The sequence below is a fragment of the Trachurus japonicus genome, chromosome 12 (assembly GCF_045865225.1).
Source record: "Trachurus japonicus isolate A0001 chromosome 12, Traja_1.0".
Taxonomy (NCBI): domain Eukaryota; kingdom Metazoa; phylum Chordata; class Actinopteri; order Carangiformes; family Carangidae; genus Trachurus; species Trachurus japonicus.
This window is the reverse complement of record NC_140918.1, coordinates 16347490-16363743: the sequence shown is the minus strand read 5'-3', so window position 1 is coordinate 16363743 and position 16254 is coordinate 16347490. Positions and strand designations below refer to the sequence as shown.

At 41.5% G+C, this 16254-nt stretch overlaps 1 protein-coding gene across 1 annotated transcript; it reads left to right on the top strand.

Moving 5' to 3' along the window:
* The first annotated feature begins 786 nt into the window (after nucleotides 1-786).
* antxr1b (ANTXR cell adhesion molecule 1b) lies at nucleotides 787-13961 on the top strand. Its single transcript, XM_085793525.1, has 18 exons — nucleotides 787-1187; nucleotides 4195-4266; nucleotides 4371-4442; nucleotides 4569-4650; nucleotides 4759-4792; nucleotides 5061-5140; nucleotides 5627-5695; nucleotides 5801-5881; nucleotides 5996-6056; nucleotides 6203-6301; nucleotides 7522-7591; nucleotides 7809-7887; nucleotides 8226-8321; nucleotides 8448-8492; nucleotides 8725-8817; nucleotides 10922-11086; nucleotides 11899-11979; nucleotides 12752-13961. The coding sequence occupies exons 1-18, from the start codon at nucleotides 1009-1011 to the stop codon at nucleotides 13127-13129; spliced, it is 1836 nt and encodes a 611-aa protein (XP_085649651.1). The 5' UTR covers nucleotides 787-1008; the 3' UTR covers nucleotides 13130-13961.
* The last annotated feature ends 2293 nt before the right edge of the window (nucleotides 13962-16254 follow it).

Below are 16254 nucleotides of genomic sequence, written 5' to 3'. Positions count from 1 at the left end.
CAGAACAGCTGCAGCTGATGTAATTGATAAAGGGTGTGTGAGATTTACAGTTGGTGTGTGAATGATCAGCAGTGACAATAGTCAGTACCACACAGCGGGATGATCCTCAGGTCAAATTCTGCTCAGGGCCCCAAAAGGCCTAGGGCCGGCCCTGCCTCTGAATTTCACTAATCAACACATTAGCAGCTCTCACATCAGGCAAAGCTCCAAAAACTCAGAGTAACGGGACAAGAAACCAAGAACACTCTAACAGTTGAATTAAAATGAACCAAAACAAAAAACTGTCCCTTTATATAAACACAAACACTTGTTGGAGTTAGGCAGCAGCTGGGAGAGCAGATGATTAGCAGATGATTAGTGGTGAGAAGGTGGAGGACGTCTGGTGGACAGGTGCAGAATAAGAGGCCACAGAATTATTAAAGATTTTTACTTTTTTGTGTCATTTTTACAGTTTTCACAGCAGCACAAATCTGAGTTTGGCAACACAATTTATTAAAATACAAAGTAATATCTTATCTCTAATCTAAAATCTTTAAATTTAGATGAAGTGATCTGAATGCTCCAGTGCGGTGAGTTGTACAATGCACATGTTTACCACTAAGTGGCACTGGCGGTTAAGGTGTAGAACTGCAAGTAAACCTACAGGAAAAGTGAAAGGAGAAAAAAAACAATCAATAGTATGAACAAGAACAAAAGGAGTGGTGAAAAGCTCCCGTCATTCACACATACAGACTGTAAATCACTTATTAACACATGTTCTGTTGCATTGTGTGAACTCCGTGAGTTAAAGTGATTGAGTGTGTGAGAGAAAGGGAACTGCAGACTCAGTCCCAGCCAGCAGCTTCACTCCTCCTCTGCCAGCAGCTCACATCTGCAGCTGAGGGAGATGGGACACTGATCCAGAGAGGAGCACTTCATGCCTCGGACATCAGCCTTCACAGCATGGCTCGCTGAGAGGAAACCCCCGCCAGGAGAGTGTTTACTTTTACCTTCTCTCAGGTTGAGCTGATGCTTTCTCTCAACTTTGGAGTGATGTCCCAGCGCTGGTGCAGGCAGGGCCTGCTCGGTCTGGAGCTGTGTGTCCTGGTGGTGGTCCTGGTGGCCGGCAGCACGGGACAGGTCCACGACAGGAGGGAGGCAGGGTCGTCCTGCTACGGAGGATTTGACCTCTACTTTGTTTTGGACAAGTGAGTGCTTCCACTTTTACTCCACTTCACAGGAGAGTTTATGATTTTTGGTGCATGACTCATCTGAGAGGCTTAGACCTTTTTTAAACTAAGACACAGGTGCAAACTTCATTCATGTCCTCCAGAGACAATAATGAGCTACTACATGCATGACTGTGCTACTGCAGGTTTTTATTACCAGCTGATGAGAAGTGTCAGTCGCTTCAGTGTTTATCCTGTGGTGAAGAGTGAAAGTAGGGCAGCTCTCTGGGCTCTGTGGCGACAAAGAGAAGCATAAGTCAGTGTCTTCTAGTCATGGATGTCATAACAAAGCTCAGATCCAGTAAACCCATGTGTGTTTGTTTATTTTGCAATCTCCGCTGTCCAGCTCTCTGTGTTTAAAGTGGCATGTTAAAGGCTGCTGAGATTTACATGCAGTTACAGTACATCTTCTTGTGGAGAAGCACGCTGTGCTCCATCAGTTTCCAACTCTCAAAACAGATAAATAGCACTACAATTCAAACTGTCTGCAACTAATTTGTTGTTTTCATTATTGATTATTATTGATCTGCTGATTTGTTTCTAGATTTATCAATTTTTGGTTTGGACCACTGCATAAAAAAGTCAGAAAATAGTGGAAAGTGCCTACTGGCTGTCTTTAGATGTGTTGTTTTGTCTGATCAACAGTCTGAAACTCAAACTTATACTAACGATACAACAGAGACAATTAGCTGTATGTCCTTTTTATTGGGAAATACGGACTAATAGAGTATCAAAATAGTTACCAATTAAATGTATGCTACCACAGACCTGGATGCCTTGTGAGGGCTGACACAAGGGTTGTATTACACCGTCCATTAGGCTGTCATGAAGCTAATGTGAAACTCCTCAACAGGTCACATAAAGTCATGTGTCAGTGCTGTGTGGTTTTGTGTTGTTATCCAGGGTGTATAGTCGTATTATCCTGGATGAAACTTGCAGTTTTGTAAATTGTTTTGTAGTGGAGCCACTCAAAAATACACTCCAGCTGTGTAAGCTGCTCTTTGCAATCAACTCAGTCAGTACCAATGAGGTCAAGTTATAAGATAGACAGAAAGTGTTTACATGATGACATCTTCATTCGCTGCATGTTTATGTATTCGCATGCATTCGTATTCATGATAAAGTGCACTGCAGGGATTGCTGTTGTCAGACTGCGGCCACGCTTCGCCGACAGGCACAGCCCACATACAGTCCCCAGCATCAGCTCCCTCAGTCTGCAGAACCCTTTCTCCATTGGAGCCAGATGTTCCAAAGAAGTTTTTGGCTGTCTCTGCGCTGGGACTCACATCACAGGATAAATGAAAACATAAGCGAGAGAGGAGAAGAAGAAGAAGAAGAGGGGCAGTGCAGCGTGAGAAGAGGCTGCTGTGTTTATGCGCGTTTGCCACGCAATTCTCTATAATTTCTGACTTCCTCCTTAAAACGCGGTTATCTTCTGCTGATTGTCTGGTTGGGTCTGCACCTGCTGCGAGACCAGACCAGGACCTGATATAATGTGAAGCTCAGCTGAGACAATGACGTGGCACTTCAGTAACTGTTTGGCATTTAAAATATGAGCTGGGAGGTCACAAGAGAAACAGTGGAAACATTAAGCATCAGCGTTCAGAGAGAAATACAAAAGATCAACCTCACTGCTCTGCTATGTGAAGTCTCAGTAAGATGAATACATGGATCCGCTCCTATAACAACAGTAACAATACACATGTGATGGCAGATGTTATGTCCACACGTCACGTAATCATCCTTGTGTTTTTGTGATACTAAGGCAGTGGTTCACAACCTTTTTTGGCTCGTGACCCCATTTTGGCGTCACAAATTTCTGCGAACCTCTCTTCTGGCGGCCGAAACTTGATTTATATTTGAGAAAGTTAAAGTGTAGAGTACAGTTGTTTAAGATTGTGTGTGGTGTTCTTAAACATTTAGTTATAAAAATATTTTATCAGTAATTTTTTTTAATCAATTACTAGACATTTCAGGTGACCCCATTTGAATTCCAGGCGACCCCAAGTGGGGTCCCGACCCCAGTGCTGAAATACACTGTACTAAGGGGTCCTCAGCAAATTGGGAGGGAGATTAGACAAATGTGTTTAAATGATTGTTGTTGTTGTTTTTTATGTGCATTAATATAAATATATTTCTTATCATGTTGAAATTGTATTTCGGTATTCTGCGTGCTCCCCCTTCTATTGCCTGCAGTCAGAACATCATTGATCATGTCATACTGTAAGTGTTGGCCTGGCAGTCTGCAGCCGCCACCGTGCTGCTTCTGAAATAACTTCCTTGCCAGCATGAGGCTAGAGCTGGGAGGAAAGACATGCTTTTGACAAGGAAAAGACATAACTATTGCAAGTAAAATTATAATTGCATTAGTAAAGATAAGTTTGTTTGTTTTTTTCATTTGCTGGTTTGCAAATGGGGTCACAGGCCAGGAGCTAATGTTATTCAGGGGCATATTTTAGTCTAATTAATTAGCCAGATTAAAAAAAAGAGGCAAAAACACACAATATGCAAAGTTAAGAATGAATTTGATCACTGAGAATCAATCAATGTGTAGACAACAGCAAAAGTAACATATAAAAAGCAGCTATAGTCTAAGAAATCTAAATCAATTAACCAGCCTTCATTTGTTAAAATACAAAAAAAAGAGAGAAAAGATCACCAGTTTTTTGCCTCTCAGATGTGAAGATAACCAGATTGTCTTTGTCTTGTACAATTAACTGAGTATATTTGGGTTTTACCCTGCACAGCCTTGTGAAAACAACTTTAGATTGATGCAGTGTGCAGTATTTTACCTTGTGTGACAACCCATGTACATGTGTGATTTGTTGTCTAACTCTAGAGAAGTTGTGAGGTTAAAAGTTATACTGTTGACGTGGAAAAGAAAAAGAAATCTAACGGAAACTGGGCTACACACAGGTCTGCTATGTGATGTGATATTTTCAAACAACCACCTAACTAATCGTTACCCACCGACTCTCCCTCTCAGGTCTGGCAGCGTGCAGCATTACTGGAATGAGATATATTACTTTGTTGACCACCTGGCACACAAGTTCATCAGGTGGGTCCACACAGAAACAGCAAGGGTTTAAGGAGTAAAGAGAGAAGGAGAAAATGATGAAAGGTTAAATATTATTGTTAACAGTAGTCTCTCCTTTGTTCCAGTCCTCAGCTGCGGATGTCTTTCATTGTGTTTTCAACAGAAGGACGGACTCTCATGGCACTAACAGAAGACAGGTGGCACACACACACACACACTCACAGCCTCACTCAAACATCCACTTTAATCCTCTGTCCTTTGTCATCACATTGTATTGGATATTCACTCCCATCCTCTGGAATATGTTTACGTTTCATGACCAGGGAGTTGATCCGTGGCGGGCTGGAGCAGCTTCGTATGGTGCAGCCGGGTGGAGACACCTTCATGCACAGAGGTTTTCAAAGAGTAAGTCATCTGCGACACCGATGGGATCCAGCTGAGCTGATCCTGTTTTCCATTTAATGAGGGTCATTTAAATTTATAGCCACTGACGCCTTGAAACTTCTCTCTCAGGCCAGTGAACAAATATACTACGGGACTGGAGATGGTGAGTAGGACATTTTCCTTTTTAGCACTTAATCATCATACTCAAATCTTTGTCATCACAACCTTATTCACGCATGTGGTGGAATCATCAAATAGGGAGAGAAACAACAACAAAAACACAGCTGCTCTGTGGATCAAATGACAATTATGTCCAAAATATTTTGTGCAGTTGGTCCTACTTTGATTCCTACTTTGAAAAATAACAAGATTAAAAAAAAACTGATCTCTCGGGATGTTTTTTTTTTTCTGGTTCTGGTTCTGACTCTCAGGTTACCGGACAGCCAGTGTCATCATCGCCCTGACAGATGGTGAACTGAGAGAAAATCAGTTTGACTTGGCACAAAGAGAGGTGAGAGAGGTCACATGGAAACCCACTGACCCCAGCACTAAAAAGAAGGGCGTTAACATCATTTAAACATTACAACAGCACAGTTAATGACTTCATTTAAACAGAGGGTTTATTATCTTCAGGAATAATAACTCAAATCATCATAAGTCATACTTTCTCCGCACTGTTATTTGAAAGTAATGTAACATTTAAAACCTTAAAAGTCTCATATTATATACTGCTGTTTTATAGGTTTTATACAAGAAGATTCTGTACATTTGTGGCTTTACGTATCAAAATATATGTTTAATGCAGTTTTACATATTTACTCTCTCCAGCTTCTTTTTGTAACTCTTTAGCAACAACAGCTCTGCCAGCCAATCAGAGGAGAGGAGGATCTGAGCCTCTCTTCTGATTGGCTAAAAGGTTTCTAATTTCAAGTAAACACTCACATCCCAACTCAAATCCAACAATTTTAAATGTGTTTAATGTCTTGTCTTGATTCAGGCCAGCAGAGCACGCCAGTTAGGTGCCACTGTTTACTGTGTGGGAGTAAAAGACTTCAACGAAACCCAGGTAAACCATTCAGATTATTAGTATGTCCAATAAAAGAGTAAATTACATTAATCAATCATCGGACCAAACAGTCAGACACATAATTAATCACTCATTTTTTGACAGCTGTCAACGATAGCTGACAGTCAGGACCACGTCTTCCCTGTCAACGATGGATTTCAGGCTCTACAAGGCGTCATTGACTCAGTACATAAGACACGAGCATGGCTCTTTAATATCATGGAAATATACATAATTATTCTTAGTAAAGCAACTCTAATCAACATTTAGATCAACTTAAATTGTTATTTTACCTTTCAGATCCTGAAAAGATCCTGCATTGAGATCCTAGCTGTGGAGCCATCCAGCATCTGTGAAGGAGGTAAAAACTCAGTTACACATAGGCACGTCACTCCAGATACATGACTCTACCACACCTTCTAAGATTACTAAATTTCATTACATGTTCTACTACAAGGAAAACATATTTGTTAATATTTGTTGAATGGTTGTTTAATCCTCCCTCAGAATCCTTCCAGGTTGTGGTGAAAGGAAACGGTTTCCTTCACGCCCGAGACGTACAGAAAGTTCTCTGCAGCTTCCGCATCAACGACACAGTCACTCTGAGTAAGTATCTGCTCCCATGGTTTACATTCGTAATCTTCAGCTGTGTAGTATTTATTTTCCACGTTTTCAAGCAGAAAATCAAATTTTCAGGTCAAAATTGTTGATGCATTAAAGGTTGCACTTCTAAGGGTTTTGTTTTTCACTTTTGACTTTTAATCGACAAATGATGTGTGATGTTAAAGGATCATTTTAGCATCTTTGATCTCGTTTTGGTTTTTACTGTTTGCCCAGCAGCAAACAAAAGACAGACACAGTTGGAGACCCAGACTACGCTGGTAAATATAGTGGAACATTTAGCAGCTATTGAGCCTGATACTTCCCTCAGGAGTTGGTAGAAACCAGCTGCAGCTAAATTAAGGGAATATTAAAGTTACAGTCGTCAGGTTTCCAGACACATGACTTTAGATCATTGCTTATTGCCTGCTAGGCTGGTTCTGCCCAAAGGTATCATATGGTTTACTGGAGAAGAGTGTGTTTCTGTTGATGGAGAACAAAAGAATAAAAGACATAAGCACAGACAGAGAATGGATCTGTTACATTATTGTGGTGCAATTTGTAAGACAGAGTAGATTTCATAATTCAGGACTGAATGTTTATTTTAATAAAAACAATGTTAATAAGTGTGTGAATAAGAATCGTGTATCGACCACCTCTCTTCCCCCACATTATATGGAGACAATGGCAAAACTTTGTGGGTGTGTGAATCCAAAAACTGCAGCAGTTTTGTGCTCAGCAGCCATTTACACCATCGCACTGAGTTTATTTTGGCCATGCAGACAGGGTCGGGGTGGGGAAGAGCCGCATTTTGTGGCTCCCAATGATTTAAATCCCCGTCCTCCCCGAAAACCATCAGCACCCTCTTCCCCCTGCTTTGAATCAGCTGGTACAACGCTCAAAGCTTCTCAGATGTCTAAAGGGGGGGAATGTGGATCTCATCAGGGACGAGCAGTGTCTTTGCACACACTAGACACTCACTCAGCCAGGGTAAATAAACCACAACCCTCCCTCATTTGCTTCATTTTCCATGAAGAGAGGAAGTCCAGGAATTAAAAAAACAAAAAGAATATTTTCAGGCTTGAATTTCACAAAGTTTCATGGCTGCTAGAAAAAGTGAGGTAAACTTTTCCTTTGCATCACTTTACTTTCTCTTCCACCACCGACAATGACTTGTCTTGACTCATCTACACTTTGTGTTGTGTCAAAATCTTAATTTTCTACAGTGAAAAGACCTCTGGTGGTGAGAGACACCTACCTTCTGTGCCCAGCTCCTGTTCTGGAAAAAGAGGGAACGTGAGTTATTATACCACAACTGTTCTCAGATGAAGCTGTCTGGGTCACATTAAACCAATTAAATCAAAGAGACTGGAACAGAAATCGAAATATTAACTTCAAGTCAGCACCACATTTTTTTTTTTTTTACAGCTGTCACATCAATATGATTCATCTGTTCAGTTTGTTGTTGTAACTGAGCATCTTTGCTTTTTATTTACTCTCACTATTCCTCCAGTTCGGCCACTCTACACGTCAGCATGAATAACGGCCTGAGCTTCATATCCAGCTCCGTCACAATAACTGCAATCACTTGTGTAAGTACGAAACCAGTACTGTAGTTATAGCACCTGGTTCTCAGTTTTATGTGGTGCTTTTGTGACAAACATCTCATCAGAGATACAATCACAGAAATGAGTAGTCACCTTTTTTAATTAGCTTTTAATATATAATTTTGTGTGGTTTATACTGTTTTATTACTGTTGTAATTCTGACTTTGCTCTATTTTATGATTTTTAAAGTGTTTTTGAGCATTTGTAAAAGCGCTTACAAATAAAATGTATTATTATCATTATTATTATTATTATTAGTAGTAGTAGTAGTAGTAGTAGTAGTAGTATTTACCCTGTCACACTGGTTGTTTCCTTTCTTCTAGTCTGATGGGACGTTTGTGGCCATCGCTCTGCTCATCCTGCTGCTCCTGCTCACCATTCTTCTCCTGTGGTGGTTCTGGCCTCTCTGCTGCACTGTGGTATGGATGGCAACCACCTTCAATCCTCTCACAGCAAAATACATACAAATAAAAGGCAAAAGTGTTTGATCTGACTCACTGTCCTTTAAGGTTTGCAGAACATGTTTTTCTTTTTCTTGTTTGCAGGTCATTCATGAGCCACCGCCGCCTCCAGTAATAGAGGATGACTCTGTAAGTGGATTTTCTTCACCTTGTTTATCACTGCAAATTAACTCCATGCATCTGAGTAAAGCTATTCAGAGTAACCTAAATAATAAAACTACACTCTCATGTGACAGACTCAACATCTCAGGAAAATAACCTGATTTATTGATCTTTTAAAGATTTGAAACTCTCTTTAGCAAAATTCTCAAACATTTGTTTTTCTGTTTCAAAGATGAACATAGTTTTCTTTCTTTCTCAGGATGATGAGGATGGCTTTCCCAAGAAGAGGTGGCCCACTGTGGATGCCTCGTACTACGGAGGACGTGGAGTCGGAGGCATTAAGAGAATGGAGGTAACACAGATTGTGAAGTGCAGTTGAATCAGTATACGTAATCACAATCCACTGTGATTCAGAATCTCAGGTGACTCTCTCACTCAGATGAATTGTTACTGTGAAGTTAGACAAACATGAGCTCAACATGAACCCATCGTCTCAATATGCTAAATTCAAGATGAACTATCCTTAGAATATAAAAATTAGGTATTAAATCTTCCATGGATCTCCATCTATCAGGTTCACAGATGAGAAACGTGGCTCAGCTTGAATCTGCTGTTCAGCTTGTTTTGCATCGAGCGAGATCAAACGTAACTGCAGCAGGAACACAAAGGGAAACAGGAAGCGACTCATTCCTTAAAAGACATGAGTGTGCAAGTCCATACTGGAAACGACTTTGTTGCGAGCCAGTAAGAGTTAGGATGAGGCCATCTGGCCGGCAAACTGCAAAGTGTTGAGACCCACAGGCCAAAATGAGCTTTGTGCTGGTAGCTGAATCATGTGAGCTCGAATGATTCATTTGTGGTTGTTACACAACTGACAAATGTGTTTGGTTCTCTGCCGTCCGCTCAGGCAAAAATAAAGGTATTGTTAGTCGTGAAAAGATTTGGATTCAATAAAAGTAAGGCATCATCAAAATGTATTTTCCAGGACAGGAAAAAGTAGCAGAACATCAGTCATCAAGAGATGTATTTTTAGAGTAAGGGGCGTCAGGGTCGGACTGACATCTGGGCGCTGTGCTACATGATACCTGAGAGAAGTGAACAACAGAGAAGGAGACTGACACGTCTCCAGGTCAAGAGGGACCAGATGTGTATGTTGTCCAAGCAAATGAAGGTCAGGGAGACAGGAGTCAGTGTGAAATGCTTCACCGACTGGGAGTGCAGGTCTGTGGAGCCTGTGCTGTGAATTTGCCTTGAAGTGGCACCACTTCCAAACAGAGCTGTGGAAAATATGCACAATTTCATTTAAGTGCTTTCTCTGCCAAGTCAAAGCCTTCATGGCTTGTCTGTGGCAGCTGCAAGAGAGTGTGTTTGAGTAATGAACTTCCAAGGTCGCTTCGACAGTGCTGGTTTCACTCTCAATGTGCCGAATCCCTCTTGACATTTAGCTTTAGCCTTTTTTGTGGCTCTCTGACCATCAACGTCAGAGGTTGGAGCAAAAGAGAAAGAAGAAAAAAAGCCTGGAAAAAAAAAACTCTTAGTGATTTAGTGACTTTTTTATTTTTTATTTTTTTTACCTGTGGCTGTGGGTCTTTTGTTGAATTTTGAGGTTTCATGCCATAAAACGGCATCAAATATAAATGTATGGGCTCTCAGAGGTTTAGGACAAATCCCAAATCTGAAACTGCATGTAATGACACAATAAAACTTTGTGGCAAGGGAGTCAACTTCTGTTGTCTTGTATTTCTTCAGTGGACTGGTTTAATTAAATTCCATGTAGATATGCTATAAACATCTGGTTATAGCACAACCAGATGTCATGTTTTACAGGCAAAATAGATGCAGCTGCGTGGGTAAGAAACTGGCTAGGCTTAGTCCTGGGCCCGACATTATCAGCTCAGATCAGATTCCAGCCTGGGATGATATTTTTATAACAAGTTTGGATCACAACAAGAATCTCAGTCTGTTACACTGCACTGTTCACCATCTTCGCTTAACGTTCGCTAACAATTGCTAATTGTCAATGAATGCAAAGGATAGCTGAGGCCAATGAGATGGCCATTACCTCTACCAGGTAATGATAAACAAAAGAAAAATGTACAATATCTGTTTCACATTTCATGACAGTCGATAAACAGCATTTTGGGCATTGAGATAATAAACGAAAATGTCAAGGTCATGGTAACATTAGAGTCAATGCTTCACTGAGGTCAGCAGCGTTCATAGTCTTTGAACAATGACTGCATGTACAAAATGTCATGGTAACCCATCCTGCAGATGTTGGAGTCTGGACCTGAGTGGTGAACCAGACCCTCAATTAATCTACTTTGCCAGTAGCTACTTCTCTGCCTTTCTGCTCTGAGCTTCTGTAATAGACGTAACCAGCTGTGTGATGCTTGATTTATCGGCCATATTGCCATTTTAAAGCCTTGTTAGTCTAAGCTTCTGTCTTTGTTCAGGTCCGCTGGGGAGATAAAGGCTCCACTGAAGAAGGAGCCAAACTGGAAAAGGCTAAAAATGCTCGAGTTGTGATGCCTGAACAGGAGTTTGACTACCCCCCACCAAGACCTTACTACAACATGCACAAATCTCATCGCCCACAGAAGTGGTATTCTCCCATCAAGGTGCTCAAAAAATATTATCTCATCTCAGTCATTCACAGGAAACATACTGTGCATGTTTCTTATTAGCCTACTTAGCTCGATTCTGAGATTTGTGACCAGATATATGTTGATATTTTGCCTTTGCCTATTCCTAAAAACTCAAATTCATTGTAACATTTTGATAACAGAACCTTAACTCTAATTCAAAGCTTTTTCATATCCCACCTTCCTCCTAAGTTTGCTCAGTTGTCATGGCGCTGTGTTACTGAGACTCTATTTCCAAACACAAATCACACAACGAGAACATATGTAATATACACCATGAATCCAGATGTTTTAAAACTGGTACTGGCATTAAAACCTCTTCCTTACGATCAGTGTACGCACCATATGCTAAAAATGTCACTTTGTAAGCGTTTTTGGGAATGATTTGTTACCAGGAAATAGTTAATAAAGTCCGTTTCCTGACATGTTAGTCAGCTGAATGGATAGTAATATGAACCAGACATGAACTGAGCTAACCCCTGAATATGGAATCTGTTGAACGGGTGTTATTTCTAACAAAATGCTTTCTTTATTTAAACGTCTCTCTCTAGCATAAAAAGCGTCCTATCAAAGAGACACATCTGGAGAAGAAAGTGGGGCAGATACAGTCTGGCAGAGCCACAAATAAACACACTTCATTACTGTAGCTTTTTGTCTATCTTTTAAATGACCATTCTCGCTCGCTAGTGCAAACAAATTCTGTCAGTCTAATGATCGTTGTAGGATATCATCGTTTAACAATGATTTATCATCATCACCTATGACTTTCTCTTTACCTCTCTCTTTAGGGCAAGCTGGACGCTCTGTGTGTGTTCCTGAGAAAAGGCTATGATAGAGTGTCTGTCATGAGACCTCATCCTGGAGACAAGGTGAGACATAAGAACTAAGCAGAGATAAGTCAAGACTGATTTCCGCTCTTTTGTAATGAAAAGCAGCATTGGCTCTCAACAGCTGTTAGATAAGTGTGCAAGCATTCAAAACAAAGCAATTGAAAAGATTGTGAACTGACTATGTCAACTTTTGGCAGGCAGATGTTTAGGAATTTAGCAGAGTTTAAATCCATGACCCCTGGAAATGAGGGATAAGGGAAGTTTTCGAGCGACGGCCTCCAGCTCAGCATCAAATAACACAATGGAAACCAAAGAGGAATTTTATCTACATGACATTAGCTACAGTTATTCCATGGGGCTAAATACTTTTAAAAAGTAATGTCTGCTTCAAATCACAAGACTAGTGACTTCAAAGGGAAGACTGGAGCGGCAAAGGGAGCGGACGGAGCTAGAAAACGACTGCAGCATTGTCTGGAGGAACAATCTGGTCTGGATAAGTCATTAGGAGTAGATGCTGCCTGTCTCCTCCGGCTCCCAGCGTCAGCACGGCTGGGCTGGCAGGAATGCTGTTTTCCTCCAAGACACTCGCTAACAGAGGAATTTCCTCTTTCTGTCTGTTGAAAGCTTTACCCCGCTGAACCTGCCAATCGCTGCAGCAGAAGTAGATTCAGGGAGTTTTTACTAAATCCCCTGCAGTTAGTTTTGCTCTTTATAGTGTTTTCTTTTTGTTTTTTTACATGTTGCATTGTGCAATTCATAAACAAAACAGACATATTTTGTGCTAAACCAATGTGTTTTTTCTTGATTTCAGGGCAGGTGCATCAACTTCACTCGCAGCAAATCCTACCCTGCCCCTCGCTACCCCATCTACAACCATCCATCCACGCCCGTCTACACTTTGCCCCACACTTACCAGCGTCGTCCATCAGAGGGCAGCCCCAACTTCAATTTGCCCCCCTCACCAACGTCAACGCTGCCCCCTTTGCCATCCACCCCTCCTCCATCCTCCACCACCCCTCCCATGTACACCCCACCTCCAAACAGAGCCCTGCCCCCGGCCAACATCAGCCCCGACTCGGCACCCCCGTCTCCCACCGGCTCTCTGCCCCCTCCCCCTCAGGGGCCGCCTCCTTGTAGAGCCCCTCCCCCGTCACGCCCTCCTCCACGCCCCAACCATGAGAACCACTGATGATGATGACGATGGAGGAGGAGGATGAAGAAGCTACGGAGCAGGATCCAAGCTCAGGATGGAAACCTGAAAAGACCTTTTCACTGTGTGCCTTCATTAAAATACGTCCAGACAGAGAGGGTTTAAGTGACTGTGTAAAGTTGCCTTTTGATTCACAACCTGCACAGTGAAAATTTTCAGCAAATCGGTTTCCCTCAACAAGTGGCTCCTGCATTATGTGCCATGAACTATGACTTTTTTCTAAGTCTAGAAAGTGAATATTTAGTTTATCAAGCAGAGCGGCTTTTTTTTTTTTTTTGCTATAAAATAAAATGCTATTTTTAGCCAAGCAATTTAGTCAGCTCCTCATAATGCTCAAGTTCAACAATTTGGTCAATGTGCTAAACCTGCATTTTAGCCTTTGCCTGATATGAATTAGGTTTATTGATGTAAAATAGTGTTTCACTGGTTCGCACAGTGAAAAACAAAAATCAAATTTTTAAACTGCAGAAATCCCAGCAACTCAGCGATTATGTCATGTGTTTTATACATGCAAGTGTGTTTGGCAAGTGTATATGTTGTGAATTAATATTCATGAAGTCACAAAAGTTATATGTGTATAAATATAAAAATATTTTATGTCTGCTTCTGATGGATGCTGGCAGTTTTCACATTGTATTTTTACAGAAACGATATAACAGGCACATTTTTTTTTAAAACTTTGAACAAACTATTTCTAGTCTTTATTCTAAGCTAACAAGCTAAGCTAGCTTCACATTCATCATGCAGACAGACAAGTGGTATTGATCTTTTTGGAAAAAAAGTGAATAAAAATATTACAAAAATGTTAAACTTCCATCAAGACTCATACATCATAATGCTAGAGGCTATACATCTCAGAACAGCAGAGTATCCTCCTACTGCCGTAAGTGAGCAGATTAATAAATTTTAAAGGGGACATGTTATGTAAATATCACTTTTTGAAGGCTCTTTATATTTGGGTGTTTGTCTTGCCTTCCGGCCCCCAAGATGCGAGATTTGACAAAAAAATCTCTAATTTTCAGGCTCCCTAGATTGAAATCCATGTGGTTTTATGAGCTGTTCCCTCAGATGTCTTCCAGTGATGTAACTGGCTTTCGAATTTGCATAATACCACCCTTACCTGGTACCAGTAGAAGGGGTGGGGCGGGGCAAGCAGGGGTTCATTTGCATTTAAAGGGACAGGCACTGAACCCGGCTGTTCTAAACAGGGCTGTTTAGAGAGTACGAAAAGAGCCGTGATGTTTGATCCTTGGAGTATTTTGACCACAGCATGTCACAGACATGTCTTTAAGACACCTGGGAACTATTTTAATTTGTGGAAAAGGGGCATAATATGTCTCCTTTAACTGTACAGTTTTTCTCATCAGGTAGTACCACGCTAATGTGACCTTGCAATTTACTGTTCACGGGAACTGTGAGGTGCTGTGGTTGTTTTGCTTCCAGGTTGTATCCTTTTGTGTTGGTATACTAGTTGGCCATGATTCAGTTACACCTTTACTTCCGCGAATTACACAGCAAGTGGCCGCGAGTTATGCTGTAAAACAGGAGATAATAGGTGGGAAATGACCAAGGAGTTACACTGGAAGTCCAGGTAAAGTAGGACGCAAGTGAATGGTAGGTACGCACTAAGACGCAGGCCGGATTATGTAGTGGTACCAGATTCTTGGTAAACATCATTTAATCACTATTTTGATGTGGTAGCTAAACGGTGTCGCAGTAGTTACTATTGTTGCCTCACAGCAAGAAGGTTCTGTGTGGGCTTTCTGTGGGCAAGACCATGGGTTTGATTGTTGTACGCCGCGCATGGGCTGACCCATATGGGGCCCATGTGGGCAATGTCTACCAAAAGCCAACAAAGTGGCCCCAAAGGGCATCTGGGCCCATGTGGGCAAACTGTATGAGGCCCACATGGGATTAGTGTGGGTTTTGCCCTGCCCACACTGTCCCACAGTAAACCCACAACTACCCACAGTGGACCCATGCGGGCATGTTTTCAGGGTTAGTTTGGGCACCAGTAGATACATATGGAAAAACTGGAGGAATTTCCTGGTAATAAGCGAATCTGGGCAGCTTGTCTCTGTTTTCCTGGCTGGCACTGCAGGAAATATGCATGTGGCTCCACAATTAGATGGATTAACACTGAAATGATTTACTTTGTACAACAATACTCCAAACTGCCTGCAGTGAATTGCTCCTATTTGGGTTAGATGTGTACAGAATCTTAGATGTGTACAGAATCTCTCTAAATAAGAATCAACTTTATTTTCAGAGTCGGAGATTATGGAACAAGCCACGGAGCAGCTGCACAGCCAAGTCTTATTCCGCTCACATCTACTAGAATAAACCCAAAATACATCTTTTCCATGTGCTTCTCTTAGTTTCAGGTCTTTCTGCATTAGGAAATGCTTTTGCAGACGCATGCAGTCGGACCTGCAGTCCTGTGGCCAGTGAGCTCATGGAGGCGTGTCTGAGAAAACTGCCAGGAGCAGGGGCAGGCCGTCGGATTATAGGCACACAATAAAATCAAAATCCAACTATGACGCCATGGAGATCTGGAAGAGGTATTCACCGAGCTTCACACTTTTACAGAGTCCACCACTGCGTTGGGGGAAAAAAATGTATCTTTCGTGTTGATCATAGGTAACACTAATCTCTCTTGGCTGTTTCCAGCTTTGCATGTGTCCTGGTGAAAATATGCAGTATTAAATCCTTTAATCTACAGAAACGACAGCAAAGCAAAACTTGTCTCACCGCAATTGCCAGCAGTGTTTATGTGGTGTGCATGAGTCTGACAGTCAATTCATACTCAGTTTTACCTCAACAGAGAGTGTAAATATGCTCAGCTGTGGCCTCGGCTTGGCCAGTGGCACAGTCTACCTCGGCTGCACAAACAATGGCGTTCGCTGACGTCACGGAGCTAATCAGTTCCACAAGTTATGTAAGTTTATAAACCAGTGCTGTTTCCACACAGCCTTGAACCAATTTACATTATAAAGAAAAGCTCCAAATTTATCCGTTTTCATTCACTCCACTCATTCTACCCACTCTTTTTTCCATGTGCTGCTCTGCAGAAAAGTCAACCAAAAAAAAAAAAGAAAAAACAA

Coding starts and splice junctions, on each gene's coding strand:
- antxr1b (XM_085793525.1), top strand. CDS start 1,009: ATGCTTTCTCTCAACTTTGGAGTGATGTCCCAGCGCTGGTGCAGGCAG. Junction 1,188..4,194: donor CTCTACTTTGTTTTGGACAA/GTGAGTGCTTCC, acceptor TCTCCCTCTCAG/GTCTGGCAGCGTGCAGCATT. Junction 4,793..5,060: donor ATACTACGGGACTGGAGATG/GTGAGTAGGACA, acceptor TCTGACTCTCAG/GTTACCGGACAGCCAGTGTC.